Source organism: Mustela putorius, unplaced genomic scaffold, assembly GCF_011764305.1.
Source record: "Mustela putorius furo isolate JIRA1106 unplaced genomic scaffold, ASM1176430v1.1 tig00000275_pilon_pilon_pilon, whole genome shotgun sequence".
Lineage (NCBI taxonomy): Eukaryota > Metazoa > Chordata > Mammalia > Carnivora > Mustelidae > Mustela > Mustela putorius.
Genome location: NW_025421341.1, coordinates 22038190 through 22062955, shown reverse-complemented (window position 1 = coordinate 22062955; position 24766 = coordinate 22038190). Strand labels below are relative to the sequence as shown.

The 24766-nt window shown below is 56.4% G+C and overlaps 1 protein-coding gene across 12 annotated transcripts in view; it reads left to right on the top strand.

The window, feature by feature from the left end:
• The window catches only part of TNS1 (tensin 1), a 198720-nt gene that overhangs the window by 84880 nt on the left and 89074 nt on the right, over window positions 1-24766 (top strand). For 8 of the 12 annotated variants that reach the window (XM_013061546.2, XM_013061543.2, XM_013061544.2 and 5 more), the window contains 4 exons: window positions 3825-3866; window positions 16847-16888; window positions 17902-17952; window positions 23710-23759. In XM_013061546.2, coding sequence (XP_012917000.2) covers window positions 3825-3866; window positions 16847-16888; window positions 17902-17952; window positions 23710-23759 — 185 coding nt within the window. Of the gene's footprint in view, window positions 1-3824; window positions 3867-16846; window positions 16889-17901; window positions 17953-18830; window positions 18982-22448; window positions 22555-23709; window positions 23760-23957; window positions 24032-24766 lie in introns of those variants that run through there. The other 4 variants (XM_013061545.2, XM_013061550.2, XM_013061551.2 and 1 more) reach the window with 4 other exon arrangements.

Sequence of the window (24766 nt, the reverse complement as noted above, 5' to 3'; positions counted from 1 at the left end):
ACCCCCGGGGGTGTCTCCACGGGTGTGTCCTGTTGTTGGAATCGCATCCAGGGACCTTCGAAATTCAGAAGGTATTAGTGGGTAGGGGACTGAAGAATGCCAGGCATTAGCTGTGGTCTGGGCCTGGCAAGTCACGCCCAGCAGTGCCCCCAGCTCTCTACCTTGCAGGATCCGAGCCAGACTGCGCCTCTGCCGTGGCCTTGGATGAATTGTTACCTTTTCTATGCCTTACTTTCTTCATCTGTGAAATGGGGAGAAGGAGTCTCTACCCCAAACATTTTGAGAGCTTAGGCTAGGAGCAGACAGAAAGCCACGTTCCAGGGGCTGTTGCTGTTGTTGGACACAGCTGTCCGGACATTAGTGTGTACGGAAGCACCACGTGCCCCAGAGCGCAGGAGCGCATCTCTGCCTGGAGCCTCCCTGCTGGGTTCACAGCCCGTCTTCCCTATCGGCTAGCTTCTTGACTTGTCCACGTCTCAGGCTCCTGGTCCGTAAAATGGGATGTTGAAGGTTGTTGTAGGAGCAGAATGAGGGAGTTCATGCAGACGGGCCTATAGTAAGTGTGATGTACGTAACTGTGGCTGTTGCTAGTTTTATTGGTACGTTTTTCTGAGTGGACAGACTGAGCATCAGGCCTGCTCAGCCTCCAGTGTGTAGCTGGGTTTTTGGAGCTGTACTGGGGGAGGAGGCTTACCTAAGGCTGACCTCCTGGGCCAAAGCCCAGGAATCCCTGCCAGTGGCTGGGAAGCGAGACGATGACATGGCTGGGACCCCGAGCTCCTGTGGATGTCCCAGAGTCTGCCCCCTCTGCAGAGAGAGGATTCCTAGCTCAGGTCCCTACAGGGCAGAGGGCGTGGTCACCGCTGACACCAGGGGTGTGGGGCCGGAGGGCACAGGCCACAGAGTGGCAGGGGGCCCTGGCTCTCCCTGGCACATTCCAGGCTCCTGAGAGGGTGGCCAGGGGCCAGGGTGCCGGAGGGAAGGAGAGAGCCTTTTAAGGAAACATTTCTCTGCTTACAAAAAAAAAAAAAAAAAAAGAGAGAGAGAGAGAGAGACAAGAAACACTGAAACACACAACAAAGTTAGTGGGCTGGCTGGCCGGCTGGCCTGGAATGCATAGCTGTGGGTGGCGGGTGGAGGAGATGCTGGGGGGCAGAAGACCACGAGGGGCACCCGGACATCAGGCCTTCCAGCTGGGGGTCCACCGCTTTGCTGCAGAGCTCAGTCCTTAGGGGTGGTGCTGCCTCAGGGGAAACAGGAAAGGGACCTGGGGTCGGGACACCTGGACCCTCCTTCTTTCCACCACTGCCTTAAGGTGGTTCTGGGAGAGAGGCCCTCCCCCTGTTTCAGAGGACACTGTCCGTTCCATCCCCACTTTAAATGGATCTGTAACCTCCCCTGACTCCCTAAGTCCCCAGACCCAGAAGGGAGACTAGAAACCCCTCATGTAACGGCGTGGGAGACAATGGCTATGGACAGGACTTGCTCAGGTCTGGAGGCTGAGGCCGGAGCCCGTAGCGTCCCTCCTGCAGGTTCCCAGCCTCACCCGAGCCCCAGCGCCAGCGCCAGCTCCAGCTCCAGCTCCAGCTCCGGAGGAAGGAGCAGAGCAGAGTGCTCTGCACTGGCTCCCACCCAGTGCCCGAGGGACCCCTACATGACAGAGTGGTGGGAGAGGAGACACTGGGAACCTGGCCCCATGAGGTTGAAACCTACAACCTGTGAATGGGGTTAGGGGCAGTAGGGCACGGGAAGAGGCCATGGTTGGATGCAGAACTCCTGCCCCACAGGTGCCGGGGGGGCAGTTGTGTCCCCCATGACTGAGACCTTGTCTGGCCCGCCAGCCACAGCCACCTCTGGGACCTTTCCTTCCTTCCCAGTCTGTTCTCCTGGGATCCTCCACCCCGCCCTGGACTCTGTCTCCCCCAGAAACTTCTAAAACACTCACTGATGGCTCCATGCTTGTGTGTATCAAGAACCCTGAACTTGGGAGAGCATTTGGCCCCCTGTTTCCTCTTTCTCTTGAACACAGGGGAAGAGTTTCCCTTCATATTTCATTTTGGGACTCAGACTAAATCTTCACCGCTTATCAGCTCTGTGACCTTGGGCGAGTTGTGTAACCTCTTGTGTATCCTTAGCCAAAGATGGACTAGTACCTACCTTATTGGATGTTTGAAAAGATCAAATGAGTTAATATGGGTCAAGCATTGATAATAATGCCTGTCACTCCTACAGTCCGTATCTAATGAGCGTAGCAATTGTTCCTTTCCTTTGGCCCCACATGTGAGTCTCTCAGTCTCGGGGTAACGGTGAGCACAGGGCGATAGACATGGAGACTCAGCTCAGGCTTCTTTGCTGGAGAATGAGTTGGGCAGGAAGTCTGTAGCTGGACTGGGTCGAGAACCCTGGGATGCTGAACTCCCAGCTTCTCCGCCTCTTCTAGAGCTCAGGGCACACTGTCACATGAGCCTTGCCCCTTCTGGGCTGGTGTGTCAAGCCTGGGGATCCCTCGGGCTGGATGGAGGACAGAGCTGGGTCAGGCAGAGGGGGGCCCGGCTGAGGGTGGCTTCTTGTGGGGAGCCAGCTCTAGCCGAGCCTGGAGGCTGTCACCATCGCCGCTCCGCTGAGCTGGTGGCCGGAGCTGGGGTTGCCTACTGTTTGAAGAGGCAGCAGCCCCGTCTTTGGCAATCAGGGGCTTGTGCCCAGACCCACTTATGCCTGAGGGAGAGCCTCCCCCCAGTCCCCTCTGTGGGCCCCTTGGGTTGGGAATTGGAGCCAAGATTAAGGTATGAGCTCCAAGAAAAACGTGTCCCAGCTAGAAAAAAAGAACACACTGAGTCTCTGATAAAGGGCCCTGCTAATTGTCAGGGTAGTGGTTTGGCTGCCTGGCCAGGATGGAGGTGTTATCTCAGGGGAGGGGGCAATGCAGCCCTCCCTCTCCCCTCCGTCTGTCTGGAGGCCCACGTGCCGGTCCCCACCCTCCATCTGAGAGGAAGATGAGGATGGTGTTAAGAATAAAATCTCGCCCATAAAGGGTGCTCTCACCCCTCAAGGCTTTCTTCAGAAGAACTGGCAGGGCCTTTCACCAACCTGCTTCCCTCAAGCTGTGGGGACCCCAGACTCTGTCTGCAGCTTTGGGTGAGATGCCTTGGCATTGGGGAGAACCTCCTTTCTTAAAGCTCTTAAACATGTTTTTAAAAAATATAAAACAAACCTTCGTATATTGTAGAACATTTAGAACATAGAGCAAAGAAAAAAAAAAAAAACCTTCTTCTTATGACCTGAACCCACTGCTACTAAAAATCCTGGTGCACTGACCTCCAGTGTTCTGCCTATTTTTCTACAGAATTTAAAAATTGTATGATATACGGGGCGTTTGGAAGGCTCTGTCATTTTAAGCTTCCGACTCTTGGTTTCAGCACAGGTCATGATCTCGGGGTTGTGAGATCGAGTCCCACATCGGGCTCTGCACTTAGCGCGGAGTCTGCTTGAGAATCTCTCCCTCTCCTGCCCCTCCCCACCCTGAACGTGCACACGCACGCTCGCTCTTGCTGAAATAAATAAATAAAATATTGAAAAAAAAAATCATGATTCCATTTCATTTTTGCCTTCTGCCACTCCCTGTCTCCCCAGTGTGATTGCCTGAGGGACCTACCACGTGGCCGCAGCATCTTCTAGTGACCTCTCAAGCCGGAGATGGTCAGTGTGTTAAGCTGAGGGAAGGGGTGTCTGGCATGGAGGTGGGGCCGTGGAATGGCCTCAGGAGGCCCTGGTTTTCTGTGTGGATGAAAGATACTAACCTTGCCCTTTCTCTGTTCCTCCCACAGGTGGCTGCCCCCTGCATCCCTCCATCCAGCCGTGAACTGGTGGTGAGTGACAGTCCCTTCCCTACCCTGCTGGGCTCTCTCCCCTCTTTCTTCAGCTCCTCTGTTACAGCTGCCTTTAGGCCTAAGCATGCTGCTGGCCCCAGAGGGTTCTGGGCCATTAGGTAAGGAGGAGGAGGGGGACACTTCCCCAGACCGAAGCTGGACTGGGAGGAAATGAGTCATGAGGTCCCTTCTGACGAGATGCAGGCCCTCTTAGTTCCATTTGAGACCAAAGTCCTTGGAAAAACCCATAAAAGGGCATCTCGCATGCCTCTGGGCCAGGCCAGGTGCCTGTTGTTCTGGGGCTTCTGGGACCAGGGGACGGCACCTTCTTCTACCTGCCGGGTCTCGGGTCAGGTACCCTTCAGCCGGAGGGAGGAGAGTGGATGACCTGACCCACAGAGCTCCCCCGCCTGGGCAGTGGCTCGCATTCAGGTGGCCCAATCCGCCTCCAAGCTCCTTGGCTGACTCTGCTTTTCTGTTCTGTCTCCGTGTCTCCCAGCCCAGCCTCCCCTGTCAGTCTTCCAGAAGAGTGTGGACAGGGACGGGTCTCCTATGAGTTGTGGGCTGTGGGGAAAGGGGCTCGTTCCAGACGGATCCCAGCTGGGCTGATCTGGAACACTGGGAGCTTCTCCTCCCGTTGCTCTCAGGCGTCCCCAGCGCCCCTTCTCCCCAGCCCGGTGCTGGAGGTAGGCAGGGCCCTAAGGCTGGAGCGGAGGGCTCTGCATGTATGTGTGTTTGCGTGTGTGTGTGGGGGGCACACAGGACAGAGGGCCCCTATGGACACAATCCTGTTTATTGATACAGAGGAGCCTCTGGTGACACCAGTGTGGGTGGCCGTTGGGGAGGGGGCCAGGGTGTCCTGGCACTTTCAGGCGTCTGTGCGTCCACTCAGCCTGGACACTGTCAGGACCCCTGGTCCCTCCTTTCCCTCGGACACCCACTTACTCAGTGACAGTGGTCGAGCCCATCCTCTTTCTGGACCCCAGCTTCCCTTCCTGTCAAGGGGAGTGCTTGCTCCCGATGCTCCCAAGGCCTTCTTGGTGCTGGAAGTGTCCCCTCCATGGAGGGTCATGGATGGGGTGAAGTAAGGTTTGTAGGGGGACTCTACGCTCGGGTCTCGGACGCTCAGACGCTTCGGGCCCATGGCCGCGTCCGTGTCCTCTGCAGCCCTGGCCGCCTCGGGCCCATGGCCGGGTGCCTGTTCTCTGCAGCCCTGGCCGGGCCCCGCCATGCTATTTCTCTTCCTCTCGGAGGCCCTGCCTCCCCGGTCTCATGGGGCTCAGACCCTTCTGGGCCTCAGCTCTGCCCAGCCATGCCTCTCCAGATGTGGAGTGTTCTTCGCACAGAGCCTGGTCACAGGTCATCTGACAACAGCAGGGGGTAGGGGGGGTAGGGGGAGGCCAGTGCAAGGCCTGGTTTGCAACCACCAGCAAGAAGTCGCTCTGGGGTTGTAGAGGGTCACCGTAGCGGGTGGATGGGGAGGGGATGGAGGAAGCAGGGAGTATAAGTCTCATCATTTCCACTCAACTGCCACCTCGCCCCTGAGAACAGAATGTCCTTGGCTGGTTCAGGGTAGCTGGGGGGTCTGGGGCTTAGGGATCTGCAGGCAGAAGCCAGATTCCTGGCCACTCAGAGCTTGTTTGTGTGAGGAAGGGTCAGGGGTTGGAACAAAAGGGAAGAGGTTGGCATTCGGGCCAGAAGGATTGCAGTTAGATACCAGAAGGTTCTTCCATCCCTGTGTCCTGTCCCACCTGTGAGGAGGGGGGCTCTAACATTCCAGGAGGCTGGGTCGGCCACGTGGTGATGGAGTGGTTGACGTACCAGATTGTGCTCCCTGAGGCTCCCCCCACCCCGCACCCCGCCCCGGCATGGTCAAGAGTGTGAGGGGGTTAGACTCCTTCCCTTTGGATCCTGGCTTCTCAGTCTCCGCTCTGTGACCTTGGACACAATGCTTAACCTCTCTGGACCTCAGTTTCCCCTCTACAGATTGGGAGTTGGTAATAGCCGCTGCCCTGTAGGGTTTTTAGGGAGAATAAAAGGAGCAAACGAGTGAATTTTTTTTTTTTAAGGATTTTATTTATTTGAGAGAGTGTGCACATGAAAGCACACAACAAGTAGGGAGGCGGCGGCTCTGGAGAGGGAGAAAAAAGCCCCCCGCCGAGCAGGGAGCCTAATGCGGGGCTCAGTCCCAGGACTCTGGGATCATGATCTGAGCCGAAGGCAGACGCTTACCCTACTGAGCCACCCAGGAGCCCCATGAGTGTATTTAATTAATCTGTATTCAGGGCCCTCCAGGAGCTGCCCACCTGATTTGGGGTAAAAGTCCAGCATCTTGCATTGGCATGTACAACCCTGCAGGATGGCTTTCCTCTCTGACATCTCCTTCTAGAAACTCTCTCCTTCCCTCACTCTGCGTTAGATACCTGGTTTTCTTGCTCTTGAACACAGCAGGCACGATCCTGCTCCTGGACTGTTGTCCCTCGTGTGCCTTCTGGCTGGGAGGCTCTACCCCCAAGTCCCCCTCGAGGCTCTTTCCCTCCCTCAGGTGTTCACACATGTGGGAGATGTCCCTTCTCCCCAGCAACTCCGTCTCCCGTGCCTGCTTTCCTAGTCCCTCCACCGTCTCACCACTGGGGACATGGTGCATCTCACTTCTAGGGCTCCCCTCCTCCCAGCACAGCAGCCTGTGTGGACAAGGGATTCATATCTATCAAGTTCACTGCTGTATCCCCACCACCCGCCACGTAGTAGGTGTTCACCGACTCAGCGCGCATTCACCGAGTGGCTGGAAGAAAGGCTTCAGCTGGATGCCCTGTGCGGGTAGGGGCTCAGCAAGTAGGGCTGCTGTTCCCTGGCTTGCCCGTGGGCAGGGGTCTCTCTGTTCCTGGGGAAGGGTGCTGGGCTCCAGAAGGACGCTCTGCTGTCGTCCCAGGGAGTGGGAAAGTGGCCCAGGGGAAACCGGGAGAAAGTTTGGCTTCCCCCAGAGAGCACTCAGCACCTGTTTCCTCAAGGCAGGCTAGGCAAGTGCTTTGAGCAGGTTCACAAGAGGGAGGAAAGGGCGGGTTGTATTTTTCCTTCCTTTTCCATTTGCTGCCTCCCCTGCAGCCCTGGCAGAGCTGGTCTGTGGTCTCCCTGCCCCCTTCCCTCGTGCCTCGCAGCGTGTGTGTCTGCTGTGGTTTCTCCAGGTCTCAGAGAGGGCACAGATCTCCCTCTGGCCATCTCACCTGTCTCGCTTCGATCTTACCCCACTCAGATCAGGAGCCCTTGTCCTGGGCACAGGATTTCTGCCTGCTGTGGGTCTGCTGGATACATTCTCCAGCCTGTGCCAGGCCAGCTGGGGCAAAGTGGCTTAATCTTCAACCCGTGTTTTCATCTTACTCAACAGATGTTGCCCAAGGCCTTGGGTAGAGGGTCCTAGGGTCACCTCCCTCCTGTGGGGTCCCCTGGTGGGGGCAGGATGGAGAGGTGAGAGGGCTTGTTTGGCACGGACACTCCTGATCCTTGGAAATTGCTGAAGCAGCTTTTCTCCACTTCTGAAAAATAAAGAGTCAAAAGGAATTTCCCGAGGGTGATAGCCAAGTGGAGTGGCCGCCAAGGTTGGCCGGATGGTGGGCCCTCCTGCACACAGAGCCTGGCACCCAGGAGACGTGCGCTGGGGACAGATGGGAGTGCAATGCCTCACCTCACCCAGAGCAGCCCCTTAGCAGGTGCTCAGAATGAATTGAAGGTGGGGTGGGGAGTCTGTTGGGACAGGAGGGAAGAGATGAATGGGACAGTGGGAATGCCAGGCTGGATTCTCCCGTAATAGCCATCAGAGCAATGGTGAGATGGTCACCCTATATGGAACTTTCTGCCAGACATTGTTCTGAAAGCTTTGCAAAAATAAACTCATTTATTCTTCATGACAACACAACAAGAGAGATGCTGTGGGATTATCCCAGTGTTACAGATGAGGAACTGAGGGGGCCACAGAGCTATTTGAAGGGGGTGTGGGATTTTGACTCAGTGGCCCAGCACTGCCGTCCGCCTGCTTGACCATCAATCATGGCAGACGCCATTCACTTGCACGACACCTGTGGTTCTCAAAGCCCTTCCCGGGACATCAGGCCACGGGGACCCCACGGTGGATTCTGTGGAAGTCGGGGCATGTTGTCAGAGCTACCTGGGTAGGCCGAGGAACAATGTGGGGCTCAGAAAGACGAGGTCACCTGTTCATGGTCCCACGGGAGTTGGGGGGTTGGGTAATGGGGTGCTGGGTCAGGAAGAGGCTTTTAGATTCCTGGTTCTGCTTTCTCCCCAGAACCTCCTGGATGCTTGCTGCTGATATAAATACTGATGACAGCCAGGTGGACTTTTCTGGGATTTCTTTTCCTTTCCTTTCCTTTCTCCTTCCCTCTCTCCCTCCATTTGTTTAAAGTAGAGTTGATACACAATGTCATATCAGTTTCACGGATTGGGATTTTGTAACAGCGCCAACCACAAGTGCACCTAGCGAGCTCAGGGCCTGGGATTTAGAGGAACGTCTGTCTCTTCATCTTTCTGTCCGTCTGTCCTGCCCACAAACATTTCCTGAGCAGCTGCCTTGTGCCTACTGCTGTGTCAATGCTGGGGCTGCAAAGTTCCTTTCTGCCACAGTGCGGCTTCTAGGAGGCGGGTGGGGTTGGGGTTGGCGTAGAGCCATAGGAATGAGAGGACTTTACACACCATTTGCTCTAGTCCTGCTCTGTTTCAGGTGAAAAGGAGGCTCTGAAAAATTCTTTTGACTTTAGATTTTTTTTTATTGTGGTAAATACTAGAACATAGAATTAATTACCTTAACTGTTTTCAAGTGTATAGTCATGGTATTAAGTTCGTTCCTGCCCTTGTGCAAATGTCACCCATCCATCTCCAGAACTCTTGTCATCTTGCTCAACAAAAGTCTACCCATTTAATATCTTTTTTTTTTAAAGATTTTATTTATTTATTCGACAGACAGAGATCACAAGTAGGCAGAGAGGCAGGCGGAGAGAGACAAGTCTACCCATTTAGCAAGAACTCTGCCCTCCCCTTCCCTAATCCCTGCTTACCACCATTCTCTTTGTATCTCTATGAATTTGGCCACTTAAGTACCTCAAGTGAGTGAACTCATATGTGTCCTTTTGTGAAGGGCTTATTTCACTTAGCACTGATGTCCTCAAGCCTTCCTGTGTTGTGATGTGTATCAGAATGTCCTTCCTTTCCAAGGCTGAATAATATTCCGTTGTCTGTCTGTGCCACAATTTACTTACCTGTTCATCTGTGAGTGGACATTTGAGCTACTTCTGGGTTTTAGGTGTTGTGAATAATGCTGTTTTCTTGCGAGCAGCCATCCTCCTGGGTGTAAGGTGGTGGTCTTCAGATTTTGAGATGACTTTCCCAAGGTTCTCAAGTGCCAGATGTGAGGCAAGAAGGCACCACGGTGCCTCACGGACGAGGAGGAGGATGTGATGTTCTGGACAAGTGGGCAGAGCCCTCAGCCTCGACGATGCCATCTTGCCCTCCATTAAGGAGAATGACTAGCAGTCATTGAACTCTAGGCTCTGATGATATTTCATCTTCTTGGTTTGAACTCTAGGCTCTGATGATATTTCATCTTCTCGCCACAAATGTCACGAGAGGCCATCTTGGGAGGATTCTAGAAAACGGAGCAATGTTAGGAGAGATGAGCCCGATAGAGTCTTGGTTTTCAAAGGAGAGAGAAAACTGGGCATTACGTTCCAAAGAAGATTCTCAGAGTGGCGAGGGAAGCTGAAGATCTGCATTTGTGCAACAGGGCTATGCGGTTTGGAGAGGGGAAATAGGGAGCAGATGCAGAATGGGAGTGAGAAAGTGGGCAAGGGGAGATTTGCTGTTGCTCCCTGGAGTAGAACCTGGTAAGTGGAGGTTCTTACAAAGAGGAGGAGACTTAGATGTAAAGAAGAGCTTTCTCCTGTCGTGGGGCGGGGAGTCGCTGTCTGTTGCTGGAACCCATACTCACCGACACGTACTCGGTATAAGGCGAGTGTTCCTGGCGAGTTCCTTCTCTTTGGGGGGACTGGTGGAAGTCCCGCCCGTAGACCGGGCTGTGAAAGGACATGGTTCCTGGAGGTCAAGGCATCCATGAATGTGCTGACCACCATCTGGGGATCTCCATTAGGAGAGACCCAAGTCAGGTGAAGAGAAGCCTTTGAGAGCCTTGTTCAGTGGGGGAGAAAGAGAGGAGTGTCAGATGGAAAACAATTAGTGCCTGTATGGGGGCTTCTGACCAAAGGTGGCCTTGGGGGCCTGGGAAGGAAGCAATCAGTCTGTGCTGTGGTAGTTGAGGAAGTCTGTCTCTTGTTCCAGGTCTAGTTTAAGGTTTGAGCAAATGGAAGAGAGGAGGGGAGGAGGAGGGAGAGCTGAAACAGAGAGGGGGCAGGGCCCTGGTATGAGTTACTGAGCCTGTTGGGAGCCGGGGCAAATCCAGGGTAAATATTTTTGGCCCGTCTGCCCTTGCTGGGGGGCTAGTGGGGACCAGGGAGTTCTGTGTCATTTTGGTTGGTGGCCCTGGCTGGGATGAGTGCAGGAATGGAAACAGCAAACATGGCATGTGTGGGGAAGGGCCAGATAAGGGAGGAGTCCGCAAGCCAGGCAGGGGAACTTGAACTTGATGAGCCAAGCAGTAGGGCCAGGATGGGTCCTTGAGTGGGGAAGCGACCCAGAGCGGGATCTGAGAGTCTGCTGCCAGCTGTGGGGTGTGGCTCGGTGGGGAGGGGCTGTGGGAGGAGTGCTGGGCACGGGTGCTCAGCTGGAGTAGAGAGAGAGCATGGCCAATGGTGGCCAGAGGGGCACAGAGGAAGGGCCTGGGGACGCCTGGACCCCCAGGGCCCTGGCTGAGGGGAAAACAGCATCCGATGCGGGGAAGGAGGGGTGGAGGAGTACTCCCCCGTGACCTGGCCGAGTGAGCGCATGCCGCCCCTGCTGTTGCCCTTTCTCTGCCAGGAACCCTGGGCCGGGTCCCTCCGGGTGAGCTGGGGCCGGCCTGAGGACAGGAGTGGGCTTGCCCAGGCCCCTCCCTGGGTGGGGGGCAGGGAAAATCAGGCATCACATTTCATTCCATCACACCCTGCCTGTTCTTTTTCTCTGGTGGCCTAGGCCTGCCCAGGAGAGGATGGAGCCCCTGAAGGGACTTCATGGGGAACCAGGCCATCGGCCTCCTTCCCAGCCTGGCAGGGCCTAGCCCTACCAGTTCCGCACCCTCTCTCCAGCCCCCCGCCCTCAGTGTCGAGGCCCACCCCCAGGAGCTCCCCCCTTTCCCAGGATGGTGGTAATTAATACGGGGCAGGGGGTGGGTGGTAAGCAGGGGGCAGACACAGGCTTGGAGGTGCAGACCTGGACACTTGGTTTCTGCATCTGCTCAAAGGGGTTCGAAGAGCTCCATGAGAGGCCCCAGCTGCTGCGGGATGTTGGGATGTTTTATCCTTGTGGTCCCGCTCCCGCTGGGCGGACTGGGGGGGTCTGTCAGGTGCCAGCCTTGCCATGCCCCCTCTAAGTGCCCAGTAAATGGTGCATCCCTGCTCTTCCCTTTTGCTTCCAGTCCCTCCCTTCATCTGCTTAGGGTTCTATTTGTGGAGCAAGTGAGCCTCGGATAACCTGCTGTGGGTCCCCAGGCTGAGGACGCTCCAGCCCCCCGCAGCCCTACCTGCTGGCTCCCACTGGCTCCCTTCCCGTCCTGACGGGCAGCGCCGCCTGTGAGCTCACAGTGGGTTGCCTTGGCAGGAGATGTGATGTCATGGGGTCTTTTTTGGCCTGAAAAACTGCCTGGATTCCAGGCCTCCCAGGGGGCAAGATTGGGGAGGACGGGAGGGGTGGAAGGGAGGAGGGTGTGAGGAATTTCTGGACAGAATGTTCCTCCGGAGGCCGAGTCGCATTCTGCGCCAGACCCCTCCCCCTAGCCTGGGCTTGGGCATCTACCCCTCCCCCCGCCATGGCCCTTGCCTTTTCCGTCCTCCACAGCAGCAGCCCACAGATACATTTTTTCCCAGCCCACCCTCCCTGAAGGCCACCAACGTGTCATATGCACGAACCTCTGGGCATCTTCCCAGCCACCCAGCCCCTTGAGCCCACACGGTTAGGGGTGGGTATGCATGCATGGAGGGGGCGTGCATGTCTTTTTTTGGAAAAAAAAAAAAAAAAAAACTTAAGCAAAGGATGTGCAGTTTCCCTTATCCGCCCTGTGGTTCACAACCCCTCACATTCAGGAAGTTCTCGCTGATGTCTGATCTCAGTGTCTCCTACTGCCGTCCACTTCCTCCTCTTCCTATGGCAGTGGACTGAAGGAGTCTCTTCCTCCCGAGGACCCGAGAAGGTTCCACTCCAAGTCACAGAGCGCTTGCTCCCGATGGGAGGGCTGTTGACCGAGAGGAACTTTTAGTGAGTGAGGGTCTTCGTCAGGGAGAGGAGAATGAACCCAGTATGGAGCGAGGCCAGGTCAAAGACCAGCTGTGCAATGTTGGGCAAGTTACTGAACCTCTTGGGCCTTTCATCTCAACTGCAAAGTGGGGTCATGCTTACCTCCCCTGGGCGGTTCCGAGGACCTATGATCGTGGAAGTAAAGAACTTGGTATTGTACCCAGATCATTAGCACTTTGGGAACTGTGATTGTTAGCACATTGCTGTTACGAAAAGGTACCCCCCCCACCCCCAAAGCTGGGCAGGAAGAGGCCAGGCAGGGGAGGCACGCAGGGTGGGACACTTGAGGGGGCCTGGCTGTCAGCGTTGTGTGGATGCACGTCCAGCAAACTGAGAGTGAACGCCTCCTGAACTTTCCTGCCCGAAGCTCCTCACCCCAGTCCCTGGTTTTGAGACCCTAGAGCAGAGTGAACTGGGAAGCACAAGGTGTGGCCATCAAGGGACACCAGGTCCAAACCCTGCCTCCTGCTTGGAGTTGTCCTGCCTGGGGGCCAAGAGTATTCTGGAAGACCCCTGGTGGGGCTGTGCGTTGGCTGCCCTCAGCTTTGGAAGGCCTGGGGTCCTGAAGAATGAGGTTTTGTTGGGATGCCTGGGTGGCTCAGTTGAGTAAGAGTCTGCCTTCAGCTCAGGTCATGGTCTCAGGGTCCTGGGATCGAGCCTCATCTCTGGCTCCCTGCTCTGCGGGGAGTCTGCTTCTCCCTCTCCCTCTGCCTGCTCCTTGGCTTTCTCCCTCTTGCTGTCTCACAAATAAGTACATAAAATCTTAAAAAAAAAAAAAAGCCAAAGACTTTGTCCTGGGCTTAGGTGTCCTGGTCTAGATGTGGGGGTGCTGTCTCTGTCTGGGTTCCATGGGCCATATCCTTCTGCAGCCGAGCCTAAGGGGGAGGGAAGAGGAGTGCCCGCAGGGAGGCATTCCGCTAACCGGGCCAGCAGACGAGGCACGGAGGCGAGGGGCAGAAGGTGAGCTCAGCAGGGGGCTCTCCTTTACCTGGGTGCCAACCCCAGTCTGGCCACAGACCCCACTGTGAGAGGTGGGGCGTCGTGCCTCTCTGTACCTCAGTTTCCGCATCTGTGAAACAGGGAGGGAGGAGATGGCTCTTCCCAGAGCCGGTGTTCTGAGGAGTGGTATGCAAGGATGGGCTGTGTCCTGGCCCAGATCCAAGCAAAGATGGAACTTAGAGACCTTTGCTCCAGAAGGGCCGGGGGTGCTGCGTGGTCAGCGGTGAGCGAGGTCAGGGGGTTGGGGAAGAGAGTGAGGGGCTCTCCTGGTCGGCTCACTCAGCTGGTATTTGCTGAGTGCCTGCAGTGTGCGAGGCTGAGTTCTAGGCTCTGGAGGCTGTGGGCACTTACGTGCTAGCAGGGAAGGAAGACCCTAAGTGAGATCAGGAAGCAAAATACATCGTGTGCCAGAGAGTGAGGAGTTCTAAGGAGAAAAATAAACCGTGCCACGGGGACAAAGGACATGTTTGCGTGGTTGTGTCCAAGGTGGGTAACAGCCCAGGCCAAGAGGGGCTCTCTGACGGTTGGCTCTGGCTTTGGACCCACAGCTCGGGTGTTCTGGAAGCTTCCCTACAGCATCGCTGGGGGTCTGGGGCAAGGTGGGGGCAGCGTCGGGGGAGAGCCTGCCCTCATGCAACCTGCCTCTTGCCCTTTTCATTCCCAGTAGCCCCAGAGCTGGCGGTGGCTGGGAAGCAGGGAAGCAGGGAGGGCTTCCATCCTGGGAGGACTGGGCGGGAGGAGAGGGGTGGGGAGCTCAGCCAGCATGCTGGGCCTTGTCTGCAAACGCTGCGGGGGGGGGGGGGGGGACACGGGGCGTGTCACTCTGGATGGGCTTTTGGAAATGTTTGCCTTTCCAGGGAGCACCTTGACCAGTAAGTTGCAGGCATCTGTGGGCTGGCCTAGGGAAGGGGTGAGGGCAGGGGAGCTGCTGTTCAAAGGCTGCTGGCTGGGAGGGAAGTTTCTCCAGCTGGGCTGAGGCCTGTGTTTTCTAATATTGGCTCCTGTCTCCCCGGTTTGCGTCGTGCCAGACTGGGGAGGGGCGGACAGAGCAGGAGGGTCAAGGTGGGGCGGCCTGGGCCTCTGGAGCGTGTAGCAGGGTGTGGGTGAGAAATGACAGCTGACATTAATGAGAGCTTCCTAAGGACAGGCCCCGCTCTAAGCGCTTCATGTGTTCCGTCCCATTTGGTGCTCACAAAACAGCACCCTGCAGGCCTGGTGAGGGGCCCCGAGGACAAAGTGACCTGCCTGGGGTCACACAGGACAGGAATCAGAGTGAGTTAGGACTCGGCCCCGGACGTTACGGCTAACGCTGTTCGCTTAGACCCGTGGTTTTCTAAGTGTCATTCCCAGGTCTGGAAACCTTTGAGAAAGGCATGTTCTTAGGTCCCACTCGGTTAGACCCTCCTGGCAGGGCCCGTCCCCTGTGTGTCCACAGCCCTCCAGGTGATTCTGAGGGCTGTTCGGGGCTGCTGGCTCACGTTCTGTTCTGCCCAGAGTCCGGGCCTCTTAGGAGGCTTCACCCAGAGCAGGATGAGAGGCTCTTCAGGGCCTGTCGTGGGCCTGGGGCACAGGGCCTGTCGTGGGCCTGGGGCAGTGCTTTGTCTCTGCTTTCTCCCTCCCACCCCACTTCTGTCCTTTCTGACTGCCCCCATCTAGGCAGGCTGGTGAAGAGAGAGGGGTTTGGGGTTGAGAGATCTGGATTCAAATCACAGTCCTACGGTGTAGAATCTGCATGTAGAAGGCCCCTGGGATCTGCTCTCCTGGTTCTCCTCCTCACCTGGAGGCCAGAGCCGCCCAGAGAAGACACGAGCCTAGGGTCAGAGGTCCCTGCCCGGTGGCCTGTGGCTTGGGAATGGGGGCTAGGAGGGGCTTGGGGGAGGACTGGGGTCTTCCAAGAGGGTGGAATGTGGCATCTTTTCCTCTCCGGAGCCATCCTCAGGCTCCAGGTGGGCTGACCTGGGGGTTGGGAGGGCCCCACTGACTTGCCTTCCCATCTCCTGCTCTGTTCTCGGGTTTTGTCTTCCTCCACTATCTAAGCTGCCTTGGAAAGCAGTTTTGACCTCAGCTCTCCATCCTCCAGGCTTTGGGGGGAAAGGAGTCCAGGCTGTTTCCTGAAAGAGTACTGCTACCTTGACCTCCACTGGCTCTTTTCCTCCATGCCCATCTTGGCCCTGCTGTCCTTCCTGATGGCAAAGCCTTTCAGAGGCCCTTCTGTCCATTACCCTGTCTTCTTCAGGGGTGAGGGGCTCACCAGGAATGGGGTTAGGGTGGGCATTTCTATTCGGAGTCACCAGCTCCTGAGCTGGTCCCTGTTCATCTTGGCAAAGGCTTTGCTTCCTCACCTTCACGGTCAAGCTCTTGTCCTTCTGTGTGACTCAGGGGACCCTGGAACCACTTCACTGGGTTGGTAATGGAGCCCCAGAGACTGGAGGCACGAAGTGGACCTGGAGTGGGGAAGTTTCTCTCCCGTTACGGGAGAGTCCAAGGAGGCCGCTTCTCAGGATGCCATTAGTAGAAAGCACGTCTGTTGGTCCTGGCTGGGAAGGGGTGGCACTGGCTCGTGGGACAGGCTCAGTCCACAGGGGTTATTGGTGGCCTCTACACATCCACCCCAGTCCCTGGACATGACCGTGGAACTTCCTACAGTGCTGCTTTGAATCTGTTTAGGCAGGTGGGATAAGACTCACCAAACCGTATTGGGGAACGAGACGTATTGCCGCGATGAGAGTATTTGTACCCTAAGGACCAGATACGTCGCCCAGAGGGCAGGCTTACTGGAGTCCCAAGATGGGAGGAAGTCCTTCTTGCTGGGTGTCCAAGAATGGCCTTGTGGGGGAGACGACAGCTCGTCGGAAAAGAGCATGGGCAGGGGAGCCGTCCCACAAGCAAAGGGCTGGATGGCGAATAAGCAAGGGGATCTAGGGGACAGGTCTGGATGGGGCCAAGCTCTGGGGCACTGGGGTCTGCAAGTGGCCAGGGCTTATGGTGGGGGGCCTTGGAAGCCCACAGAAGTTAAGACTCTGGCAGACCTTGTCCTGGGCTGTGGTGATTTCACACCAAGAGCCTGAAGTCCCAGGATGGGGTATAAATCCTATTGTTACCAGGAGTAGTTGATGACTTTACCACTCCTTTAACCTCCTCTTCTGTGAAGTGGGGCTCAGGGGAGCTCATGGGACCTACCCCCCTGGGTTCTTGTCGTGAATAAATGAGCCGGTGTGGGTGAAGGTGTCTGGCCCAGAGGTACAGGTGTGACTTTTACCTGCTCTGGGTTCCTTTTTGAGGGGTCAGCACTGAGTCAGAGGCCTTGGTGAGGTTTGCCGAGCTGGGTGGTTCTAGTACCAGTAAGATTGTTTTTCATTTTCCCAACTGCCTCCCAAGCTTGGGGTGAGCCAGGTTAAGTCTGAGCCTTGGGCTGATGCCATGGGGCCGGCTTCAGGAGGCATTCTGCCCATGCGGCCACCAGCCCTGGGGAGAGAGCCAATCCGTGGCTCTTCACCCTGAGGCCTCACACTGGTTTCTCCCTGTGTTCACAGCCCATCAACACTGAGAGTGCCCCGAAGAATGTAGCCGACACGGTGAGTGACAGCAGGTGGGCTGGGTGGCGGGGAACACCCTGGGCCACCGTGGGGAGGCCCAAAGGCAGAAGAGCGATATGGGGGGAAGGTGAACACAGATGTCTGGGGATACCCTTTTGAAGTCGATTTGAGGAACTTGGGGGAGAGTGATGAGGATGTGGGTCACGTTGGGAGCCAGGCACGTGACCTCACTCATGTGTTCGGAAATGGATTGCTAGGGAAGTAGGCAGGTGGGAGAGGCCCGTGGTTTAATGTGGGTTTCTTTATCAAATATGCAGAGTGCAAGAAAGCCGGGCAGATGTTTCCAAACAGATCTTTCTGACTTAGCAGAAAGACAGGCAGTTTCCCCGTTTCCTCCAGGCTGCGTGGCGGAGGAAGGGAAGAGAGTGGGCGGGTCCTGCAGTGGAGAAGCTGAGGCTGGCAGCCAAGGGACATCTCCTGGCCTTGGCCCGGGCTCAGTAGTGGGCTTCCGGTCAGAGGGCTTGCGTTCAGATCCTGCCTCTGCCAAGCTTCTAATTGTGCGACTGTTGGCAAGTCCTGGGCTTGTGTGTGCCTCAGTGTTCTCACGTGCAGAATGGGAACAGGAAGATCTCCCGGGAGAGTGGTCAGGAGACACAGGGAAGAGGGTTGGTTAGCTCTGAGGGGCTTTTAGTGGACAAAGAAATGCTAAACAGGGGCACCTGGGTGATTCAGTTCTTAAGTGTCTGCTTTCCGCTTAGGTCATGATCCCAAGGTCCTGGGATCGAGCCCCACATCAGGCTCCCTGCTCAGTAGGAAGCCTGCTTCTCCCTCTCCCACTGCCCCCGCTTGAGTTCCCTCTCTTGCTGTGTCTCTCTCTGTCAAATAAATAAAATCTTTTTAAAAAATGCTAAAGAAACAGCTAAGTTCCTCCGAGGCCCTTCTGCCAGCCCCTCACCCTCCCACCCCTGCCAGACCCAGGAGGTCAGAAACCACGGTGCCTTTTGAATACTTTCCTTGACTCCTTGTTCTGATTGCCTTTTCTCTGTCTCCAGGGAGAAGGAGCTTTCCGGGGTGGAAACACACGGAAAAGTCTTGAGGAAGACGTAAGTGTGGGGATGGGGTAGGGGAGAAGGTCCCGTACCTGTCCCATTTGGTGGAACATCCCTTGCCTCCTTTCCAGAAGGGCGGGCTGGAGTCACTCAGCTCCGTGGCCGAGCAGGGGAGGAGGGGCTGGGATGGTGAACAGGCCCCATGTACTTCTGCACTGGGCCTCCGTCTGGCTTTGGTTTCCAGCTTGGCTGGCTCTGGAGCTCATTTGCCCACCGCTTTGCCAGACCTTTGTGCTGCTGGGTGGGTGGCGGGGAAGGCAGAGAGGGAGAACTCTTGGAGGCCTGGCGTGGTGGTGAGCAGTCACCAAGGTAAGACCAAGGACTAAGGGCCAAGGTGCAGAAGAACTTGTGGGCTCTCAGGGTCATCAGACCTTGGGGTCTTGCAGGCTTGGCTTCTTGGGAGAACGGAGCCTTTGAAAATGTCAGAGTCTTCTGTGTGATTTCAATGCCTTCGATTCAGGAGCAGCCTGGAAGGTGGGCCAAGCCAGCTGAGCCCTCTGGGCTCCTCTTGCCATGCATTTTTGGTAGAGGTCAAGGGGCAGATTCCTACAATGGAAAGACCCCAGGGAAGGGCAGAAGGGGCTCTTTCAGGACCCTACTTTGAGCAATGCTTGTGTCTGGGCTTGTCCTCACATCCCTGGGGGAGACACCCCCCAGCGCTGGGCCTTGCTCTTTCTTCCCCACCCTCCTCTGACAGTTTGCCCCTCTGTTGGCCTCTCCATCCTTGCCCGCCCTGCTCTGCAGAGGAACAGGGAGTGGTTTTGGTGGTTGGCACGGGGGGAGCTGTTGATGGCATGAGGCCCTATCATCTGACAGCTGCCTGACCCATGGTGGGGAGGGCCCCGGAGGGAGGTGCTGGGGCCGCAGGAGACAGCTCCCGTAGGCAGCCACACTTCTGTGGGGAGCCTGCCACTGTCGCATTGCCCTGGGGCCCGCCCTGCGAGGCCAAGGCGTTCCCCAGCTGCATAGCCTGTCCGGAGTGGGAGCATGCCTCCTAAATTAGTGGGGAAAGCTCTGTTCAAGGTATGCATGGGTCCCCTGGGCTCAGAGTGCAAGTGTCGGGAGGGACTCTGGTCCAAGTCTGTGATATTTCGGGGGCTGGGGTGTGGGTCAGAAATTAATTTTTGTGTGTACCTGCTACTGAGGACGAACAAACTTAATGCACATAGAACATATAATATGTGCTCAATAAATATTAGCCATTCTTATTACTATTCTTTTGACTAAGGGCCAGGAGGTGGACTGGGTTTTTATTTATATATTTATTTATCCCTCCTGCCCCCCCCCCCCCAATGGCACATGCTCTGGTCTTAGTTGTTAGATGGGAAAATAGAGACTTGAAAGGGCTCAGTGACTTGGTGAGGGCCTTCTGCATCCCTTTCTGGGTCTTCTGCTTGGATCTGGTGTTACCGGCTCTCCGAACCCTTGACCCGGGGACGCTGTGTGAACCAAACCTTTTACAGTAGTCTGAGCACATTTAAAAGCCAAGTCCTAATGCTGCTGTTTCCCACAACTCCAGCCTGGGCCAGACGTAGCTGGTCGGGGAAAGCTATAGCAAGAGAGAGGGAAGATAGACATCATGAAGGACTTTTTGACGCCATGGTGGGTATGACCTTGGTCCTGGGGAAGAAAGAAGTGGCCCTTTATTTGGGACAGGACGTTATTTTAGAAGAAAATTTTGTTGATTTGGGATGAGGGTGTGTGTGTGTCTGGGTGTGCCACGGTAGGTAAGGGTTGTGTCCTGTCTGGATGTGGGGTGGGGGACAACATGAATCTTAGTTTAGCCAGTCTAGTGAAGGGAGCAGATTCTAGAATGGCCTGTGTACTGCAGAGGAGGCAAGACCTCACTTTTGAAGTTCCCAGACACCTGTCCCAGGTTGGGTGCTCCTGGGGTCATTAGTCCACACCCGCCCAGCCTAGGGCCCCCCTGCAGTCTGGCCCGTGTGAGGAGACCGGTTTCAGAGGCTGAGCCGTTGCAACCCTGGGCCTCCTGGCATGCTTGTGTGCCTGTTTGTTGAGCTGTTTTCCTGGCTCTGGCCCATGGCCCAGGACTCACAGGCGGGAATGGCTGTTTTCCTCTAGCAGGGCTGGTGTGTTAGAGAGGTTTGTGGACAGTGTGCTGTGTCGCACTTTGTTTTGGAAAAATCCAGGCTGGTGGGCAGGAAGGAGAGAGGAAGGGGTGTGGCTGGAGGGGCTGGCGGGGGTGGAGGGGGTGGCCATAGCCCCCAGAGGAAAGGTAGGAATGGGGATGGGCCCCTGACATAGATTGGGCACCAGTTTCTGGCTGCCTGACGTGGCCCCTGGTGTTTCATAAAGACCCTCCTCCCAACTGGGCCCCCTAGGGACTGGGGCTCAGGAAACGCCTTTTCTTTTGGTCCCGAGCTGTTGTGTTTGGTCTGTGGACCTCAAAGGCAGGCAGGACTCTTCCCACACAGTTGATTTTGCTCTAAACCGACCCCACCCAAGTCCTGAGGTTCCCGCTCCTTGCTGTACAGTGGAGAAGGCAGGATTGGAACCTAGGGCCGCAGACCTTGAGCTGCTCAGGAGTGTCTGAGTGGTGGTCGGCAAAGAGGACCGAGGCAAAAAGAGTTGGTTGGATCTGCAGGAGGAGGGGTGGGGGTGAGACACCAGGAGGAACTTCCCGAGAGTAAGAAAAGCAAGACCACTATTTTGGCAGGGGTAGGGGGGGATGGGGTGGAGTTTCCTTTCATGCTGTTCTCTCCCTGAGACAGCGACCATGATCTGGGTCTTTACAGGGAGAGAGTTCTTGGTGCCTAGGGAGTTGAATTGAAGTTGTCTTATTGATCTCGGTCTTGGGAGGGGCCGGGAGGAAGTGGACGCCTGGGGGGCCAAAGGGTTCGGACAGCCCCAGACAGGAGAAGAATGAGATACCCGAGGACAGAGAATTTACTTTTCTTTTTAAAATAAAATCTTTGTAGGACTCTTTGTAAAGCCGTCTGGTAGTTTTCCTTGGAAGCTTTAGGTGGAACAGGTAGATCTCGTGAAATCCCATGAGCGCTGGGCTGTACCCATTTTACAGATGGGTTGGTTCATAAGAGTGTCTTCCTTCATGGAATAGAAGTTCTCTGAGGTCAGGGACTTCACCTGGTCCCCGTATGTGCCTTGTATGTTGCCGGGCACATAGTGGATGGCACCCAGTGAGGGCTCTCAGGAGGAGGGCTCAAGCACTGTGATGGGTAGCAGAGATGACTTGTGTGTCCTACTCACTCCCAGCCTGCCAGAAAGAGCCTGCATGGGGAGGTATGCAGCAGTGGGGGGCCTGTCTCTGGCTACCTGTGTGAGGTCACCTGTGCGTTTTGGAGCATTAGGCCGTGCTGGCTCGCACCCCCTAGCCCCGCAATGGCGTGTGAGTCTCCATGTCCACTGGACTCAGACTTGTCACCCGTCTCTGTCTGCTTTCTGCCAGCAAGTGTCACATGTCCCCAAACTCTGCGGAAAACAGGAAGCCCCGTCAGTGAGAGGACAGCCCAGTGATTCAACAGGGGATGACCATCCAGCTGTTCCCATCCCTGTCATCTGGTGGGGTCATGGCCCACGGCAGATCCCTCCCCTGCCTCTCCTGCCCTGGCCAGCCTGGGGGAGCACAGAGGCTTGGACTTTGTCTTATCACCTCTGGAGGCGGCATGGCCAGACTCTGTTGGGGCCAAGTTTTTATTTATCTTTCCTGACTTTTTTGGGGTGGGGAAGCTGAGGAATGTGGAGTGTTGTAACGTTGGGAGGGGGGGTGGAGAAACGGGATCCAGCTCTCCTGCCCCATTCTTCCTTTTCACCCCGGGTCCCGGGAGGCTCCTGGCACCCCTTGGCTCCCCAGTCCCCACGCCAAGCCAGTCTCAATATCGCATTGTCTCCCCACAGCTCCGTGGGTAGGGACCTGTGGCCCAAGTCACACCTTGAGCCTCAGCTACTGCTGTGGCTTCCAGTGTTTGAGTCCCCCAAGCGTAGCTGTGGGTCGGCAGCAGATGAGACATGAGGGGCTATTTATAGCAGGAATCCCTGGGGCCTGGAGCAGGGCCTGGGGCCTGGGGAGGTTCAGCGACTCCTAATCAGGGACCAGTGAGATCAAGACGGATGGAGTGTCGGGTCTCTTATGTTCCTCTGGGTAGGTCGTCTTGTAACAGCCCGGTTTGGGGCTTGAAAACCAAACACGATCCCTCCTTACCACCCTCTACTCGCGCCCTCATGCCTGACTCATGTAAACCCAAGTCGTCAGGGCCAGGGGGTTGTGGAGACAGAAACTTCCCACGCCGACAGTTCCATTTGGCTCTCTGTTCCTCCCGCTGCTGTCACAGAGGCTGAGCAGTGGTGGGGCAGCTGTAGCCCGCACAGAGGGGGCTCTGGTTGCAGCCTTCTCTGGGGGCTGGATGGAGAGCCCTCCCATTTGCGGGGCTGCCCTGATTTTGGGCCCAGCCGAGAGGCAGGCCTTCGAGCCTACCATGCACCCCTGCCTGGTAGGTGCCGCAGGGCCCTGGCAGAGGCTGGAAGGCGCTTCTCTGCTCCGGGCCCCCGCCGTCAAACCCAGAGACTGAGGGCGAATCCTGCCAGTTGTCGACTTCCCCGGGGACTTGGGGCGGGGCGGTGAGTCGCTGCTTCAGTTTCCCCTCTTCCCGGCAGACTGTGGTCCTGTTCCTTCAAGAGGTGGTTGCAGCTTGGAGGTTGGGAGAGGCTGGGAGGCACGGGGAGGTTTGGAAGATGCCAGTGGGCTCTGAGGGCTCTGGCCGGGCCTGGGAGCTAGAAACTGGCCTTTGGGCATCAGGTGAGGTGGCTATTGGGGTGGGCGGCAGCTTGCGGCAGAGGCGATGCAGGCCTTGATTTTCTGTAGAGGTGAATAATGGTTGTATCTCTAACCCTTTAATTGGGTCAGATGTAAGAACAGTAACACTGCATAAGTAACCCATATGCCTACGTCCTTTTCATCGTCAAACCGCTCGGTAAGGACTGCCTCATTTTCTGTGGGACATTCTGGAAGCTTAGAGCGTCAAGCAGCACAAGATGGCCCGGCGGGGTGCTGCGGGGCCCCAGCCCTGAGCTTTCCTCCCTGCACCATTGGGTTGTCCTGGGTTGTTTGGGACCCCAGTGTGGGTCCGTTTGCCTAATTTTGTGCCAGGGAACCACCTTGGGGATGGGAGCAGCTGAGGAGGTGACAGACAATGGGCAGCGGGTCCTTAAAGTGTGATTTGCTGCCTCACACTGGCCTCGGCTGGTACACACCTCCTCCAGCTACTCTGGACCCCACACCAGCGGCAGCACCTTGGGGGGAGGAATGTGGGGGGATGGTGGTCGCCAACAAAGGCTCAGAGCCAGGCGGAGGGCTGCTGGACCAGATGTTCCTTCTTTGAGGCTTGTGGTCCATCTTTTCCCCCCGGACTTGCTATGACGCTGTCCAGGGACTCAAGACGAACTGTGTTTCCATCTGCTTAGTGACTGTTTTTTTGTGAGTGTGGACTCCGTGCAGATGGCACCAGCCCAGACTGTGCTCAGCGTTTGGGATTTCTTCCTTTCCCAGGGAGGGGGAAGCTGAGCCCTCTGAGGGCTTGTGTGCACACCCCCGAGGAAATGGCGCTGATGGCTTTTGGCTCTGGGTCGCTGTGTTGCCTGGGTGTTAGGGTGCCTGGGCTGGAATGTTGGCAGAGAGGAGAAGGGAATCTGTGTTTGTCCATAGCCCTGACTGCTCCCGTGGCCGGCCCTCTGCCGGGCCCCTCTGTAATGCCACTTCTCTTTTCTCTGTCCCAGGGCTCTGCCAGAGTCACCCTGAGCGTCCAGCCCCATCCTCAGCCCATCAGGTATGCCTGGCCTGTGGGGGGCCAGGGGTGGGGGTGCCGCAGTGAGGTCACTGTGGGTGTTTCCAGCAAGTCATGCCTTTGGGTTTCTGTGACCGAAGTCATAAAGCCACAGGTAGGGGGTGTGGGAGACATGCCAGCCACAGGGAGAGGATGCCAGTAGCTGCCCATTTGGAAATGCTCATGTTTTGAGTTTTAGCTTGAAGCCAGGCCTTGAGCTGGATTCTTTATGGTCCCTGCACGATCTCATCTAGTCCTTGCAACAATCTTGCAAGGTAAGTGTTTTGTTTCCGTTCCGCAGATGAAGAAACTGAGTCTCAGGGAGGTGAGGTGACTTGTTAAAGGTCACGCAGCTACCAAGAGGCAAGACCTGGGTGTGCCTTCGGGACTGGCAGGCGTCAAGGCCTGTGCTAGGTCTAGGTCCTTTTTGTGGGCAGGGGTTTTTGGTGTTGGAGGGCTATTTCTAAAAGGAAAGTTCTCTGGCTGGCTGGCTGGCTGGCAGGGGCTGGGGGAGGGGATGCATGAAGACTCGGGGTCTTGCTGATCCAGAATCTCTTTTCCTTGTGTCCGGGTTCTGTGGTTTTCTGGCTCAGGCTTTTCCCTTTCTGCCTCCCCTCCACTCCTGAGGCTCCCGAGATGACTGAGAATCTGGCCCTGGAGAAATGGAGCCCCAGCCAGAGAGGGCTGATGTGTAGCTAAAGCCCTCAGCCGGTTGTGGCCCGGCGGCCCACAGACAGGGGGGCCTTTTAGAGGATCCCCTTCTTCCCTTGCCCCGAGAACCACCTTGGGGTGGGTGGGTGCAGGGTGCGATGCTGGAATTGTCCAGGCGGTGGTGCTGTTCTGCCTTGGACATATCCCCGCTCCACCCCCCCCCCCCCAAGGCTGCAGTGAGAACCTTATCTTAGGGACAAAGGATGGTGGGGGCTCAGAGGTCAAATTCAAACTGGGCTCCTTGCCACAGCCCACTGGCACCTCTGCCACTTGGCTCCTCTCCTTGCTACCATGGAGAA